The 19716-nt window shown below is 28.5% G+C and overlaps 1 protein-coding gene across 1 annotated transcript; it reads left to right on the forward strand.

The window, feature by feature from the left end:
* Positions 1-550: 550 nt before the first annotated feature.
* Positions 551-5829, forward strand: LOC113384682 (steroid hormone receptor ERR2-like). The gene is made up of 9 exons (XM_026622431.1): positions 551-708; positions 791-916; positions 1025-1148; positions 1268-1492; positions 1917-2078; positions 2728-2969; positions 3668-3840; positions 3982-4137; positions 5623-5829. Exons 1-9 carry the CDS (start codon positions 559-561, stop codon positions 5648-5650), a joined length of 1386 nt encoding a protein of 461 aa, XP_026478216.1. The 5' UTR covers positions 551-558; the 3' UTR covers positions 5651-5829.
* The last annotated feature ends 13887 nt before the right edge of the window (positions 5830-19716 follow it).

Consider the following 19716-nt stretch of genomic DNA (forward strand, 5'->3'; position numbering starts at 1 on the left):
AATTTAGAAATAAAAGAAAATTTATTTTTATTATTGTGTTAAATTTTGATTGCTGATTATTTTTGTTGAAATATTAATATTCAGAACATGTAGAGCACAATTTCAGAGTAATTTATAGATATTTCTACTCTTTCGCTACGAGCGACTTCTATAGACGACATCCACTTGACGAGCTGTGGGTGCAAGTGTCACCTATAGACGACATCGAATGTGTCGGCTTTTGCTTCAATATTTACCACTCATTATTTGAGAATTGAGCGTTAATTATTGTGGTTTTAGCTTTTTAGAAGTGTAATTTTTATTTTTGATCGGTAATGACTTGGAAGTATGAAAATATTTTGTGAATCAGTTTATTGGCTCGTACAGCAGCGCCACTCCTGGGAATACACTCTCGTCTAAAATAACATTTAAATCTAGACGGAAAATATGTGATACTTATTAGTATAATATTAGGTGCATGCACTATTACTTCCGCTGTTATTTTATTCATATATCAATTATAATATAATATAAAAATATCTTATTTATCTGCTTATTTTATTTTTGCAGGTGTGTATAATGTCAGACGCAGTGGTGGCAGGAAGTGGCGGACAACCTAATTCTGGACAAATCAAGAAAGAATTATCGGAAGGCATTATATACCAGACCGCAGAAAGTCCAGGATCAACATGCTGCACAGCGCTGTATTCCGATGTAGAAGTGATAAAGGTGAGGAAATGGAGACAATTATAACTGTCTAGATTTTTGTAAATTTTGCTAATAAAGTACGACTTTTTATTTATTATTTCAGATGGAAATTTCGGATCATTTTGAAGTTGTTGACCCGAAATCTCTACAAATAGCAAATAGTCCGGGTAGTCCAGATAGACAATTCTGCAGCTCAACCACGGCGTCAATTGGGGAAATTACGACAAACGTTAGCAATTATTTATTTGTTAATTACTAAATAATGAATCGATTTTAATATTATATCAACTCATAATCAATCACTGTTGGGATTATTGAGATTTTTTTTAATTGACAGGATGATATTAAAGAAGACAGTCCGAGGCGTCTTTGCCTTGTGTGTGGTGATATAGCCTCTGGATTCCATTACGGCGTTGCCTCATGTGAGGCATGCAAAGCATTTTTCAAGAGAACAATACAGGGTATAGTATTTATGTTTTTTATCAATTTGCAATTAAACTGAAAAAATACTAATTCTTTTTGCTGTTAAAGCGGGGTAATCTTGATTTAATACCAAACATTCCAAACATTTTTATTTCAGGTAACATAGAGTATAATTGTCCGGCAGTTGGAGATTGTGAAATCAATAAACGGAGGCGGAAAGCATGTCAGGCATGTCGATTTCAAAAATGTTTAGCATCTGGTATGTTAAAAGAAGGAGTTAGACTAGACAGGGTAAGAGGTGGCCGACAAAAATATCGAAGAAATCCAGATACTCCTCATCAATTACAAGTTGTATATCCACAAACAAAGATTAGCCTAGAAGGTAAACTGTTTTATATAAAAAGGCTTATACCCATCATTTGTATTTGTAAAGTGTCTTTAATGCTTCATATTTGGATATGGCATTTTTGGATTCTATATATTTTAATTTTTAAATTAGTTTCAATATATTTTCATATCCACTGTTATTTAAAATTTCATATTACCAAATTACTTATATATGTCTATGATATCGAGTTAACTTTTATAACAAAAGTCAACTATTACTGAATTTAATATATTCAAAATGTTGAATATTTCAAAACAAAATTTATCTTTTGTCAATGTATTTATTAAAATTCAATTTACCATTGATATGAAAAACTATTGATAGAGCCTTGATTTGAAAAATGTCTTTACATTTTTTTTTTTTTCTTAGAAATAAATCAATTCTCTGAAAACAATTTATCTGTATTATACTATTTCAGATATTAAGATTTTAGAAGTGCTATCAACATGTGAACCTGAATTGTTACATATGGGCCCAATTATGACGACAACAGACTGTGCAATGCATATATTGACAGCTCTTTCAGATTTGTATGATCGAGAGCTTGTTTGTGTTATCGGATGGGCAAAACAAATACCAGGTATAATAAAATTTTATATTTATTATTTATAAAACTTTAATACTGCGAGAGCAGAATGCTGTTAACAAATGTTAGAAAATTAAATTAAATTATAAAGCAACCGCGTTGCTAGTTTTTTGGACCCTATAATTGTAGTTAATATTTTTTTAAATATATGCACTTCCCTGAAAATTTAGTTCTTTATATAAAAGTGAATACTCAATTACAAAAATTTTGCTGCAATCATTTTGTAAGCAGCATTATAAATAATAATAATAATAAATGGTAGTCTGCCCGAAGGCAGGTTCATGGTGTGAGAGCCACCACAAATAAATGATTCCCTTACCCTTCATTCCATTACCACTATTTTCATTCCCCTTTTTTTATTTCATGCATTATCAATAAGTAAGTTGACAAGTTTTTTTCCAAATCAACTGATAGCAGATTGCTTTCGAATTCAATTGATTTTTGTAAAAATGTAATGTAAAATTTTCAATGTCAAAATTTTGGATTATTTGCAGTCAATAATTCATTATATATTATAGGTTTTTACTTCAATATTTTAACAATTGCTTTTATTTTACTTTGTTCACAAACAGATGTCTGTATTATACGTTAATAAATAGAACTGAAATTACAATTTGCTTTATTTAATTACATATTTTTATAGGATTTGCGGACTTACCGCTAAACGACCAAATGCGATTGCTACAAGGGACATGGGTGGAGCTCCTCACATTGACGTTAGCATTTCGGTCTCTTCCTGCACTAACGACTTCCGCCACAGTGATCGATTCAGCAGCCGTAGCAACAAATGGTGCCAACTTAACACCGTCTCTCAGATTCGCGACCGACTTCATATTGGAAGAGCGTTGTGCGAAAGAGTGTAATGCTCTAGAATTATATCAACAAGTCAGTATATGATTTTTTTTATAGAATATAGATCATTATTATTATTTTGTTGCATATTGATTTGTAGACTTAATAGCTGATACATAGTTTTTTGTATAGCGAAAAAATGCCTTTATGCATCCCAGACTGGTGTTTTGTCTGGGTATGTCGGACTCACCTTCGCTTTGCCCTTGCCTCTGGTACCCACGGAAACCGCCGTTAGGCATTACTTCGTGGGGGGAGGATCTAGAATGTTATAATTCTTACCTTGAAGCTGATATTTAATTAAATATTGATTATTGATTCGGATTATTTACTATTATTGGAATAACACATCATAAATACTATTTAAATAAACTAATGTAAATAATAATTAACGTTATTAAGATTAAAAATTATTATATATAAATATGTAAAAATAGTTTAAGAAAGGAATCATAAACTTTAGGATTGTTTTTTTTAAATTGCGTAATAGAATTTTATGAAATATTATTGATCTAAATTTGTTATATGTGTTTATCAACATTCATTGCTTCACACTATGTAGATTTCAATCAAAACTTGTTTGATTTTTTGTGTTTTGTACATTATAAAGAAATAAATAAACAAATTCAAAATAATATATTCTAATACCAAAATGATACTTAACAATCTAACTATTTTTTCGCATAATTGTGGTATTTTAATTGATATTAACTAAACTTACTTTTTTGTCACAGACTGCAAAGGTTGTTGAAAGATTGCATCGTACAGCGTGCACTAAGGAAGAATATTACCTTTTAAAAGCATTGGCCCTAGCCAATTCAGACGCCAAATTAGAGGAACCAATGGCTCTTCATAAATTTAGAGATGTCATTCTTAATGCCCTCAGTGATTGCGTTTCCGTAGTCAGGTGATTATGAAATTATGATTGAATTAAATAACGATGTTTTATTGTAAAAGCTATTATAGCATATCATGATAGTTAAAACTATTGCTTTTTCTTGAACCATAGGCAGAATTATTTAGCTTACATTGTTTTTTTATTTTTCAGTTCAAGTAATGCGCAGTCACAACTACAAAATTTATTACTGATACTGCCTACATTGCGCCAAGCCGATTACGTAGTTCGAAAATTTTGGACAGCAGTCAATCACGATGGAAAAATTTCCATGAACAAACTGTTTGTTGAAATGCTGGAAGCCTCAAGGTAGAAATATTGATATTATAATATTTATTAAAACAAGAATTAACTGCATGAATATTTGTGAATTGCCTGTTTTAGATAAACCCAGTTAATGATTATTACATCAGATATATCTACATGTAATGTATATATTTTGAACAAATTATTATAAGAGGATAAGCAAATGCAACTTACATTTCATGAAGGAAAACTGCATTCTCTCAAGTTATAGTATTTCTATTGGATTATTAAGTAAACAATGAATATTATATTCATAAGGAATTGGTTTACAGCTACGTAAATCATATCATTAGCATTCCAATAATATATGAAATTTGACAATAAATTAATTTATTATTTCAATTAATTTCTCCTTGAGATTTAAAATACTCTTCAAATTTTCTACTTCAATGGTGATTTGCTTTAAATGTTTATCTGAAAACACAAACTTTTTGAAAATGTATTTATTTAGTACTTTTAGTCATAAATAGAATTATAATCTATTGGCTTTTATTTATGCTATTTTGCCACTACGTGGATTGTTTACAAATATATGATATTTGAGCTAATGCAGTTTTTATGAAAGATCATTTTTGATTTTGCAATTAGTTATGGACATTGTAAAATTAATCAAGCAATTACATTTAGTTCATATTATTGTAAGAAACTGTTGATAGCAATAACATATTATGTTTTTATTTTAGATATATAATATTTATTTATTATTCTTAAAATTTATCATTCTTAAAGGTCTTTATATATACATAGCATGTCACAAAGATCTTTTTCACTAAATAAGAATGAATTCTTTGTTTATTTCATTTGATCTATTATATTTGATTCAATGAAAATGAATTGATTATTTAAAATTTTTACATTAACAAGTATACAAGAAACAATAAAAAAATAAGATAATTTTATATGCGGGCATAAAATGACTGATTTGTTATTGATGACGATTTTTATTTTATTTGTGTGAGAGAGAGTTGCAAAATCATTAATGAGCTAATTTATGTAGAAAAGAGTAAGATTTGTGTTTGCAATGTCAAGAGATTCAAAATATCATCCCATTTACTATAAGATTCTTATAATAATAATATTATTATTAAAATATATGAACATTTGTAATGTAGATATGGCACATAATATTATTAGTCAATCTTAAATTTAAAAAATTTGTGTAGTCAAATGTGTGTCAGAAAATCTATGATAAATATATATATTATAATATTATATATTAAGAAAATAATATAAGTATATTTTCAATATATATCTATGACAAAAATAAGAGAATGGGCAATTCAGAATATTTGGAAAAACTTTCTTATAGGTTTACATTGTGCAATATTATGGATATTTTATAATACATAAAGTTTGTTTGTATTTATTTCTGTAAATATATTTCAGTTGTTATATTTGAAAAAATGACAGTAAGAACAAAAAGTTTTTTCACATAAATTACATTTATATAATTGACCATTGAAACAAAATTGTTCTTTTTCAAATTAGTTCTGGACGGCTCAAATACATTTGTTAAATGACAATGTATAATGGCTCCTTGCAAACAAAGGTTCTGAAAATTTCAAGTTGATGTGTACATATATTATATAGAAAGTTAAATAAAAACTTATATTTTTGATCTAGAAATGTAAAATATTGTGCTACCTCGATGAACCCCACATTTTTGGGGTGAGTATATTACCAAAATATGATAAGGACACTATAAGGAAAGGCTGTGTATTGTTAATAAGTTTAATGTGTTGTGAATTGAATGATATAAGATAAATGATGCAAAAGGTATAAGTAACAATAGAACAGTTGCTACAGTTTTGCACCATTGTCATTGCTCATTAAATGAGTCCATCAAACATTTTCTAAATAGGATGTTGATAAAGCTTTTTTTACAAAGTTATTCCAAATAATGATTATTTTATTTTCATTATCTGTTATTATTTGTGATGATTGTATTATACCACACATGTTTGCTTTGGGTTTACTGTCTTGCAAAAACAATTAGTTTTTAATTTATAACATTTCTAAACTAAGATATACGAGTGGTGCAACTACCATTTAGGTTTACAACAGCACAAATTTGTTGATAAATCAAGTGCTATATAGTCAATAAACCAGTTAACGCGTTACATGCGTAAAAATGTTAATTTATTTATGCATTTCAAGCAAAGTTTGCAAATATACATTATGTTCAAGCAAATTTTGAAGAGCTAGTTCAATAGCACTCCACAGTTTTCGTATTATATCTAATTTTTAATACAATTAGATTATACTTGTGGATCTTCTGATAATTTTAAATTTTGAAATAGTACAAATATATCTTATCCCATATATTTTAGAAATATTCATTTAATGCTTGTGATAAAATAAATATGAGGTTTTTCTGGTTATCAGAATATTAAATTTAATTGTTAACCACATGGTAGATCCTTCATCTTCTGAAAACATTTTCCAGTATGATAAAATGCACGAAGATCAGTTTGCATATACATAAAAACATAAGATGTATTTTGTAGATCCGTTGGGTTTTTCGAGGTTTTGATATATATATTCTTTAATATTATAAATAATCCTCATATCAATTAAATAATTTAATGAATAAACAATATGTGTCCATATATATAATAATAAGATAAAATACACTAACATGGGCATGATGACTATGCATGTGCTTCGTTTTTGTTATAACATCAAGAAGTGCTTGATGCTCCCGTATTCGTAAAATAAAAACGTTGCATATGAGGCTGTGTCTTAAACGGGAAACAGAATTTACGATGGAAATGTAATTGTGATTTTAATGATAGATAAACTAACCAAATAGTTAAGGTTCTGCATTTTACAAATATATATATTTAATGGAGTTAGGTGCTTTTTCTTGCATCGTTTTTTATTAGAATTATTATATAACACTCAGGTCAACCAGTAAAATCAAAATGTTAGATGAAATATTTTTCTATAGAATATATAAAGCTATTATTTGTTTATTTCTTGTATAATGATATTTAACTATAACTTGTGATAGTGTCGGGCTAAAATTAATTATTAATTATGTAAAATAAGAAAGTAGAAATTAATATTAATTAGTTTGGAAAAGTATATTTACTTATATTATTTTGGTATATTTATAAAGTCCTCAAAAAAATTGAATAATTATGAGGTACCAAAAATATAAAATCTCATTTAAATATCGAATGATATTTAAAATATAATATATTTTAATATTAATAAACTGGATTAATTTTCTTTATATCAACATTAGATGAGACTAAGATTAAGTAAACTTTAAAATAAAATATTCATTATGATTTAAATATTATTATTTCTATATGTTATTGTCAAATAATTTTGTTAATTTAATAAAATTCTTGTTATTTAATCGATGTTTTATTGCTATTCAGTGCAATAACTTAAACTATGAGCAATCTGATCTAAAATGCTTAAAATTCTTTGAGTTTTATAAAGTAAATTTGTTACGTTTGAGAAAAATGCATTTAATCACTAGATGTTTTGAAAAGATGCAAATCTTTCTATAATGGTTCCAGATCAGTTTTGAATTTTCAGGAGATCTCGTAAATTCATGCATTAAACTATTGTTGATTGTATCTTCGACTTAGTTCTCAGAATAAACTTTTAGTGTGTTAATATTACTATAAATTAGAAATAAATGTTCATGTACTTTTGAAATGATTTAAGTGGCGGTTTAAGAGAAGTCATTACAGTGTTGCCAACCCTATTCTTTTATCTATGAGTGAAGCCTGATGTTGAAGGATGATTGTTTACCTTATTTTTTATTTATTCCACTATGATGATCCTGATTTTAATCTCGTGAAATGTAAAGTGAAAAGATTTAATTCATTTGTAATTACTGACAATTAAACAAAGTAACCGAATGTAACTATTGCGTATTGTGGCGTATTATTACTGAACTGGCACCAAAAATCAAATTCCTCATTGGCAATACTTTTCCTGTTCTTTTTATTGCAAATTGGTTTATTACAGTTGGTGTTTACTGTTTTGTTGTGAAAATGTTCATTTTATTGTGAGAAATTTGTTTTGTGGTTAATTCGTCTTGTTATGATATCAATTAATCTATAAATTCAATCGGGATTGCATAAAACTTATAGCAATTAGTAATATAAGTTTATGAATTAACTTAAATACCCATGCACATTTATAACCTATGAATCCAATGTGAATATATGAATTGTAAATTAACAGCCATGTGGGAATTGTGTCAATTAATATAATCATATTACTTATATATAATTATATATAATGTAATCGTAGACATAAGAAAAAGGTAAGTGGTTTTATTAATATTAAAAATAATATCTTACTTGATACTAAATGTGACTTATAATGGATTCGTTTTCAGTGTATATTACACTTGTCAAGTGGGTAGCCATATTTTGACAAGCGGAAATTGTGGTAAGTGTTTGAAATATTTATAATATTTACTATAGTTTATTGACGACCATCAATAACTGATTTAAGAGAATTGCAATATGTAGCAATTGGAATCGTGATTCAATCATATTAAAATTGTGATTCAATAATTCAAGTAAACATTTATATCGAATAATTTACGCCATAAAATTTTAACAATAACAAAATGTCTGCGTCGAAAGCGCTGTCTTCGCAAGTCTTTGTTTTGATATCGATATTATTCATGTCCCACCCAGGTAGTTTAATCATGAAAAACTTAATATGCGATTTCTAATTTATTTAATTATAGTCGTTTATTAAAATAGAAAATATTTTTATAAGCAAGACAGATATTACAGCTCCTCAAAGAATGAGACTGTATCGCCAGCGAAAAAGTAAAAAAAAAAACAGTCAATGAATGCCTGTTAATTTTAATTACATAAAGTAATTGATTATTTATTATTCATTTTCAAGGTTTAGTTTTCAGAAATAAAATTTAATATAGGGGGAAGTCCCGTAAAGCCGGACGGCACCAAGCACCGGACACTTTAACACGTATTATTTAAGCGAGTATAAATCTTTTTATTTCAAAATACAAGTGAAAGGGGCACAGGGGGCACAGGAGGCACATAGGTACAGGATCACGCACCAAGTCTCGCCTGTGACGCTCACGGCCACGGCGAGAGCAACCCTTTCCTGTTTTAGAAGCAAAATCACGGCGTCACCTAAATATCAATGGAAGTAATTCTAGCATATTTATGCATTTACATTTGAGTGGTATGCAAAGATAAAAGTTGTACTTGATTGTTATCCGTAAAATGGTAGAATATCATTAGATCTTTTAACCAATTTTAGTAGGTGTCACCAAATGAACCGTAAACATATTGATATTTCTTGTGGGAATTTACGTAATTTATTTCAACTATTTAATTTTATCCTGTATGAGTGCTAACGGTCACCACATAGTCCCATTTTTTGTATTTCCTAGTCAAAGAATGAAAAGCTTATGATGAATGTACCAACTGAGAGTATCGGTGTGCCCATCCAAAAGGGTGGATGAATAATGTTTTTTTGCAATATCTAAGAATATTCGTCAAAGACACATATGCAGACATTCCAGAGTGTGGAGATGGCTGCATATGTGATCAATGCAGGTTATTTTGAAATGTCCGGTACTAGGTTCCACTGTTTAAAATCATATTTTGTTATACCAAAGTTTGATTGATAGTATTAATTATTTTTTAGCAAAGATTGGGGTTTTGTTAATTTAGTTTGATTTCTAACTTTGTTATCTAACATAAATCATAATTTAATAAACATTTCGTAAAATATTTTTTGATTTATTTATAAATAACCTAAAGTGTCCGCCACTTGGAGACTTGCCCCTACTAAACAAATACAAAACTAGTGGTGCATTGCATCGTGCCTTAAGGCAAATTGCTGGAACTTCGCGGACCGTAAATTAAAATTATTAAACGCTTTAAATTTTTTTAACGAAATATCAAGCGCGTTACGTCGTGCCGTAGTCTAACTGTTAAACATTACAAATTTTGGCATGGAATTCACAGAAATATAAAGAAAATTTGTAATTATCATTAAAATATCTATAAAATATCTAAAATATAATGTGCATATGTCAAATAATCCCTTTTGACCGTCAAATGGCATTTTTTAAAAAATTCTTTCATTTGTGTTTTTACAAAAATTCAACTAATTTTTCATTATATCAGTACAAGTGATATGTTTTTTTAATTATTCAAATCGAACGCTCCGATCTCTCAAAATTACCATTCTTGTCACTTTTTATCCCGTATCTTCGGAACGGCTCGACTTGCCTTTGACAAAAAGTAATCAGAACGTTTCCGCCTTAATACGATTCGAATGCTTTTGAATTATTCAAATCAGACACTCCCTTTTTTCAAAATTGCCATTTATGTTACTTTTTATCCCATATCTTCTGGGCGTCTTCCCATCAGTACGAATCGAATGTTTTCTGAATCGCGGATTACTTTAACTTACCCCATTCAATTGAAGAAAAGAATTAGTCATTTACACCCGGGATACTTTAAAACTTCTTTCTCTGCCAGGATCTTATTTTTTCCAAAAAAGTCTAATAGCTTCGTTTAAATACTGCTATTATATGCTTATGCTCTTTATTAGCAGAATTTGCAGTTGCAACCAAAGTTCTTTGAGTATTATTCTTTGTTGGAATTCATTTGTCAGAACTCCTCAAAATTTTATGAAATTCCAAATCAACGTATTGCATTGCGAGCATGATAGAAAGAAATGCAAGTAAACAAAGCGATGGAAAGCATGATATATGAGTATACAGTAGGTGCAATAGATTATGATTGTATGTCTCGACATTCTTACCAGATTGCGTCAATATAAGCCTAAAATCAGGGTGAATATTGCAATAATTCATAATAGGCTATAACTTGGTGAAATTGCTTGAAATACAATTATAAAAGAAATTACAAAAGTGAGATCTAGAAAATTGACATAAGGTCAAAAGTAAAAATTGACCTTTTCGCGATTTTCAGTTAAATGATCAGTTTTATCGTAAATTACCCGAGACAAAATTGTAGAGCATACAATTATCTACAAAAAATGCATTAATTCTTTTTTCCTCAGAGCTACCGTTTTAAGGAAATATCACTACTGCATTTTTTGTACATTGGAGCAGCAATTCGACCACGCGCGGTAGGTATAGGTATACAATAGAGATGGGTAACTCACTCCGGAGTTCTCACTCAGATACAACTCCTCCCTCGGAGTGAATCCGAGTGGAGTTGTCTCACCGGATTTGTCATATCTGACTTCCCTAAACTGGTACTAAATCTGTTACTGCGTTTTTGCTTTGGGAAAAAAGCTGTCGCTTTCTCGTCTCACATGCGGTTTTATGGCCTTTTGGTATAAGTTTTTTTTCCAGAAAATACAAAAATATTACTTTAGTGTGAATAGCTCCAATGTATAATTTATTGAATAGTAAGGGGTCATATTTCTAACTGCGACAATCCTTGGCCGTGAATGACGGCAATCAGGAATATTTAAAAGTAATAATATGCTAATCGAACTACCCGATATAATAATAATATAATAATAAGTAAGTAAAAGTAATAATGTGCTAATCGAACTACCCGATATAATAATAATTCTCGAATGGAAATAGCAGAAGAAAAAATTAGAAAGCAGAAGTATTATTATTTGGTGAAAATATTTTATGATAAATGTTTTGCTTTTATTACAAAGTTTACTACATTATTTTTATATAATATTTTTATAAATATCGAAAAAAAATCTATTATTTTCTCATCAAAAGAAAATAACTAAATTGAATTTGATTCTCAAGTTTTGCGTTTTTACTTTGGTCAACACTGTTAAAATTACGAGTCATTGAGTCGATCATGTGGTCGACCGAAAAGTTTTACAACTTGTCATTTATTTGTGAATTTTTTTAGAAAAATTATTTTATTGATATTTTTTAATTTTATTTTATTCATAAATTTTTATTTCAAAAAATTAAATGGGATTTGACAAATCCTTAGATGCATAAACAACGCACTATAGAACACATTTGTGTCGAGTATTTCGGTTTCAAAGTTGTCGGAGTCGTAGAGTAGTTAAGCGGATATAACTCCTCCCTAAAAGCGGAGTCAATTCCGAGTCTCTAGTACACACACTGTTGCATTTCTCTTGCATTAGAGCAGCAATTCGCTTTAATTTGATAACATTGTTATAACACTTAAACATGTGTTGTTTTTAAAAAAGTTGTCAGACGGCCAATTAGAGCGGCAATTAGTAGTTTTGGTGTTAAAACATCATTTCTTCTACTTTTCAGTTTCAGCACTATCAGCAGCTCATACCATCAAATAAAATTTAATCTTTTACCGTTTCAATACTGTTGCAATGTACAAGTCCAAAAAAAAACATTCATTACATTGATTTGGAAAAATACAAATCTACTAATTATAAAGATTATTGTTTTTAAATTATGTTTATTAATAATAACTATACATACATAGTTTAAATACAAATTAAATGTTTCTATGCATAGCTAGATATAAATATCCTGAATGGAAATAGATTTTAATCTGCATGCAAAAAATACATTAAAATTATTTGTTTTCTTAATAAATTCAATAACTTATAAATAATCATTAATGTATTCAACGGATATTTCTATATTCAGAATCTATGAATAAATTTTATTTTAAAAATACTTTCCGCGAATATATAACTTTTAGTTGATAATAATTATGTATAAATAGTTCCGATTAATAATGATGAGCACCTAAGAAGCTGTTCACAATTTCAGCTCTGAAGCAATTTGCACATTTAAAATCGCTAACGCTTTTAATTTTCTTATATTTTGCGTATTACATACAAATGAAATTAATTTATTAAAGTATAAAAAATAAGACCACAATAGATCCAAGAGATATGTGTTGTTTTTAAACAATTTAATCAACCTAGTTACGATACTAATTTTGAATTTTATTTTCTTCTATTAGATTATTAACGTTTTAAGTAGAATTGAAGCAGTAAATATATACTATAGAACTTAGCAGAACCATACAAAAAATTATGGTTACGCTAATTATGTTTAAATGTACTAAAAATGCATATTTTCCATATTAACGTTCGCTAATATTTTGTAAGATTTGCCAATATTTAAGAATTACATTTCAATCAATAAGAAATGATTTAAAATTCAATAGACACTTATATTCAAAATTTTATTTTGTTTTCAATAATAGAAGTTTCAAACTATACTTTAGACTACAGATCTATGTTTTAGTAATATATATATTAAGATGTTTATTATAACATATGTACATATTATTATATTTAATAAATTTTTTATGACATGAATCTAGCCGAAGCATTTTTAAAATATTAACAATCACGCTCCTAAATAAGTAACCAATCCTATATAATATATCTATTTAAATATCAATTGTTTATTCGGAGTTCGTCGGAATAACAAATTTACAGTAGTACATTGCAAACTTCTAGAAATTTATATTTTATTGAAAACTACTAAAGTAAGGATAAAATATATTTGAGCAATTGTCGTAGAATTGTTGTATAATGCAAAATTAAGTTATTTTCATAACTGTCGCATTAAAATATGTTAATAAAATCTGACAAACTCCGAAGTCGTTCTACTCGAAATAAATTCAACAGCCTCTCAATACAATCAATATGCGCTCTATATTTTATATAGTAATGCTGAGAAATATAATTTTAGTCATTACGAAACTATTCAAATATATATTGTATTCTTTTATATTTGTGATACTACTGAATAATTCTAGTATACTCTTGTTTAATAATTGTATTAAGTATAATTTTTCTTGAGTTTTGTTCTTTTTGTGGCTATCATATCGAATATGTCTTATTGATTGTGCACAATATGAAGCTTTCTTTCTATATTTAATGACTTTCAAGTTACTTTCTACATATGACCGGTTCTACATATATGGAATTTATTCTGATTATTTAAAAAGGTATAGAGATTTTCTTTGAATTCTCATCTTCGTGAATGTTGAGCAGAATCGAGCAATATATTTAGGCAAAATAGAATCAGGCTAACAATAAACAGACTAAATTTTACCTCGGATTTATTCAATTAATAGATAGATAAAATAAATAGTGTTTGTTTTATAAAGATCCTGAGATTATCCGGATAGAAAGAAAATTATGCTTTCAATGTTACTGGAAGAGCCCTTTGTTAAATTAATGAGAATGTTCCTTTGCACAATTAATGAGAATTCAGTAAGATCATATCAAAATGTAATATTTATTCTTAAATTATTAATAAACAGAATGTAATTAAAATAGCATTAGTGCAGATTTAAAGCCATCATCTATCGACTTTCCTTCAGACGTTTCAAAATCCATGACAATGAGAATTCATACTCCTACATTTGTTTTTAACAAGTGAAACTGATTGAATTTTAAAAATATTTCTTTATTGTCATAAAAATATAACTTCTCTATGTGTTCATATTTACAATATTAGTGCACAATAAAACTCGCTCTAGAAATTTCAAAAATTTCCATATATGCAGACAAAACTCCGACTTAAACGGCCAAATTATCAGAAATTTGAATTTTTTTTGTTCAAATACACAATATATTTATCATAGATGTAATTGAAATAATATAAAGTTTCGCAGAAGATCTCTTAATGTATGAGCATTCTAAAAAAAAATTAACGTAAAAATTCCATCTTCCAACTTCGCCTACTTGGAACTTCTTTAAACATTTTGCTGTAATGACGTTTATGTGTACAAATCAATACTTGAAAAATTTACACTAAAAAAATGCTTCCACAGAAAATATTCGAATAACAAATAAGCGATGTTAAAAAAATTTGACAACATAATAACAATGAAAATATATAAAATACACAAATTGGTGTCTTTTACTATATACCATTGGAGAACAACAAAATTATTTCTATATTCACGATACATTTAGCAGTCTTTAGAATCGGCTTCACGTTATTTTTACAATTCGCGATTTTTTAATTTTAACATGTGATCCCTTTTTCTTTTTTCTATAAGTAACAAGTTCGTCAATAACAATATTTTCGCATTAACTCATCGATTTATTGCTATGTGTATTAAATATAACTTTTGCTTTTTTTTTAATTCACGATTTGTACTTTTTCCGAATCGTATATGTCATTCGGGATTAGTAGGCACTGTTTGTTTAATTCGCACATCGAATACGGCTATTAACAACGAAAGTTGAATAGATTTCAAGTAAATTTCACACACAAAAAGGGCACGTTATAGAAACCGATAACTTTAAAATAATATGTAGTACATGTACGTATTTTCAAAAAATTCTATAGTCCACGCATTTGCGAATTAAGAATATTTGGCGAATTCGACAATTAATTTACATACAATTTTTGGGAGAAGAAAATACATTCGAATATACATAACAAATTGGCTATAGTTCAAACGATCGTTTTTTCAAGTTTTAGAATACAATGAGTTAAAAAAAATATTATTTTCAAATATATTCAGAACGCAATAATGTTGTTAAATTCAAATATTGCGATTGTGGGGCTAATTCTTGGATAAAATCGAAATATGGTAATCCTATGTTACGCGTCTGTAAATCGTATGAGTTGGTAGTCACAAACTATGAAAAAAAAACTATGTATTTGCTGTGCGATTAGGAGTTTTGCACATAAAATCTAACCTCCTAATCGAAAATTGTCTAAAACAATTTATCATAGGAGCATCTTACTGATGTGTCTTTGATAACACATACGTGAGATTAGATTTCATGTGTAAAGCGCCTGATCGCAGAGCAAATACATAGTGACTGCCAACTCATACGATTATGGACCCGTAACATGGCATTACCAATTATATTTTATCCGATAACTGGCCTCTGTACTTGAAATTAAAATTCAATAACTCATGTATATATATAGTAGAAGTCTTTTAAATTTCGTTTTGTCAAATATATTCTCTTTATAGCTGATAAAAACGCTCGTGAGCTATTAGAACGTTTTCGGGGTGGTTCGGAATCATTCGGAAGAACTCGCTATTGTTCGGTAATAGTTGTGTCCGTATTAAATTCCGTTGTGTCTAGGTTCATGAACAAAGTATGTTCTACGAAATACGTAGACCCTACTCTCTACGAAGGATTCGGCCGGTTTTTAAAAACTGAAACACATATATCATTGCCTATCTGTGCAGTGACTATATTTTCAAAATTGAAGTTTTGGTATCCAAAAGCAAAGAAACGAGAACACGTAACGTTAAATCTTAATCAGAAACTAGAAACCCAACGGCTAGAAATCAATGTTTTTGTAAAAAATAAAAATGTTTTTTGTTAATCAAATATTTTAAATATATATTCTAATAAATGTCAAATAAGCTTTGTAAAATGTATTTCTAACTGATTTTGTAGTTAAATTATTAACCTAATTGTTTTCATAATTACCACCCGATAGTCCGACACAAGCGTCGGTCCCGAGCAATCCGGATAAAAGGACTTCTACTGTACATATATACATATTTAGAAAATATGTAACAACTTTGCGATTTAAGGGGCACACCTAGTGCGAAATTTTCAAATAATCGAATTTTGATTTTTCCATATTTCTATAGGGTCCATACGATGACCCTCCAGTTTTTTGATCTGATCAAAAATCGAACTTTGGCAGGCCAAAAACGACCAAAATTTTGGGAAAAATTTAACTTATTTTCGGCATGCCGACGTTTTGTCAATTTTTGATTTTTTTATTCGCCCGAGGGTCATCGTACAGACAATATGTTTCAGTTTAAGGCTTTTTTTTTGTGTTTTATCAATGCAGGAGGCTGCAATCACTGCAGCAGTGGAGGACCTTTTTTCTTTGGCGCCGCCGGAGATTGCGTGTCATTTCAAAAATATTTAATATATTAATTCAAAAATATTACTGTGTATTCTCATGTATAAATATACCCTCAAAATTTTAAGTAGATGGATTCACTAGTTTTCTTTTTTTTTTAATTCCTATAAATGGCATTTTTTTAGGTTGTCACACTAGGTGTGTCCCTTAAGACGAAGACCATGCGCACATAAGTCCTCTATTTTCTTCGAATTATTCTTCACGGATGCAACTAAGTTATATCTCACGTGTCAAATTCTATTTTATTGAGAACTGAGGATTTAAAAACATTTAATATTTAAGGCTAGTATTGTGTAAAACATTACAGCACAAACGTCCACAAAACAAAGGTTCAAATTTTATTAACATCGCTAGAGTTGAATTGGATTAATTTCTTTTATTGACTATTACTCATAAACGTCACCACAGCAACTACATACGAAAAACCATTTTCCGACATCTCAAACTGACCAAACAATTAACAACACAATAAACAACGTTATTTTCACATATTTTTCTATATAATATATGTATATCACATTTTTATTTTACAATCGGGAAATCTACGTGACTTTGTGAAATATATATTATATATTATTTGAAGTAATTATCTTGCATTAGCAATAATATTATCAAATATATCATAAACAAACCTTATTCGTAAAAGCAGATGAAAAATTTGGGCCTGAATTATCGTCTTCACTATAAATTGCTGATCATGATCAAAATCATCCTTATCATGATTTGAGTAACTCGTCGGTTCTTTTTCTTGCATCAGCCACACGCCATTCGTTGTCTTTGCCCTTTTATTTAATTGGAAATAAAATAAATAATAATTTTGCTAAATCAATAAATTAAAAAAACATAAAGTAAAAATAATAATAACGGGATATAATTTTATAAAAATTAGTACCGTCTCAGTCCTAATATGATATCATCTTTCTTATACGCACCTTGTGTTTATTTACAAGAAGGTAAATTAAAATTTAACTAAATTTGTAAGTAACAAGCAAAATAATTTTACTCTGGACGGCTTCGGACGTTTCGCAAGTTTTGAAAATACATTTTAAAAGCAAATTTGAATAGGATGTCGAATTCTATATATAAATTGGCAATGTTCTCATTGATATCTTCGATTAGCAATTAATTTTGAATATTAAGCATATGATAATTATACCAATGTAGGATAATTCGCGATGATTTTGATTTTTTTTTAAATCAGCTACAATTAGAAAAGAAAACAAAAAATACTATTTTATTTTGGGTGTGTGTGACCCTTATACAAAATGTATATTTTAAACTTATTTAGCAACATTATTTTGAAAATTTGTTTGGCAAAATAGTAAAATGAATAATAAATATAATTTCAAATTAGTACAAATTGTGCGTTTACGACTATTCCACGTCGAACTTCAATTTTTTTTTCCACCGGCATACAATTTGTAGATATGTTTGAAAGATATTTGTTGACATCATATCCAAAATAATGATTATAATTTCGAACAATGATCAAATATAGCACATATGGCGTAAATTAAATTAAAAATTGTATAAATTGTTTCTTCTTTACTAATGGAATATATAGTTGAATGTAAGAATAAAATTTCTAATATGAATTTATCATCCGAAACGTCCGATTTCCCTAAAAAACTAATAACGATTATATATATTATGCCAAATTAAGATCACAATGAAATGAATAAAATCCTCGTTAATCGACATTTTGGAGTTTTCAAGTTTTTACTTGAGCAGATCATGTGCTCGCTGATTAGCAACTGCTATCCTCGTCTCGTTTGATTCTCCCTAATTATCGATAGCATTGGGATTGAATAAAATATTCATTAGTAATAATCACAAAATAACAAATTATCATGAAAGTGGAAAGTAATCTCTCTCAGCAGTTTTGTACAAAAATATCAAGTTTCTTTGCAGCAGCTTTTCATTGATGCCCTTCTATAAATGATACTCTAATCAGAGAAAGGCTCAGTACATTCTAGAAAGCTTATTATTATAAATATCATGTTATTATGGCAACTAAGTAAGTGCGGATTTTCATTAAAAAATCAGGCATTTTTTGATGGAACTAAATAACTTTATTATGCGATGCGTTGTCCATTTTGATCAATGACTTTTTGTCATCTTTCAAGCATCATTATCCTACTTTCATAGAACTTCTAGTTTTTAACAGCAATTTGACACCATTATTATCATTAAACAACAGCGGTACCCCGCCATACGAGCGACTCGTCATACGAGATTTTCGAGATACGAGACGCCAAAGGAGTATCACAAAGCAACAAATCGCTCCTATTTCCTATTCGAGAAGGTGCGAATGAAACAGGTCAATATTTCATCAATGGTAACAAAGATTCTCGTATATGAAGTCGCATTTAACCATCATACGAATATTTAAAATAAATCATTTTAAAGTTAAAAAATTCAATTCATAATATTAATCTTGTGCATTTGTTCGTACAATATCGGACAAAGTTGAATTGTTTGTGGATAAATATCTCCCCGAAAAAAAAGCAAATGGTAGAGTATCAGAAATTCAGAATTGATTGACAAAACATGTCTAATTTATTTTTGCAAGATAATCAGCGGGAGAAAAAAAAACATGCTTCGAGATACGAGAAATTCGACACACGAGGCTGGTTTCGGAACGAATTAAGCTCCTAAGCTAAGGTGTGGTACCACTGTATTTACAATTCAAGAAGTTTTGTAAAGATCGAAACAGTACTGTATGGTGGATATGGCAAAAC

Source organism: Ctenocephalides felis, unplaced genomic scaffold (assembly GCF_003426905.1).
Source record: "Ctenocephalides felis isolate EL2017-DRISC unplaced genomic scaffold, ASM342690v1 CF-g0.4_SCAFFOLD_03571, whole genome shotgun sequence".
Classification (NCBI taxonomy): Eukaryota; Metazoa; Arthropoda; class Insecta; order Siphonaptera; family Pulicidae; genus Ctenocephalides; species Ctenocephalides felis.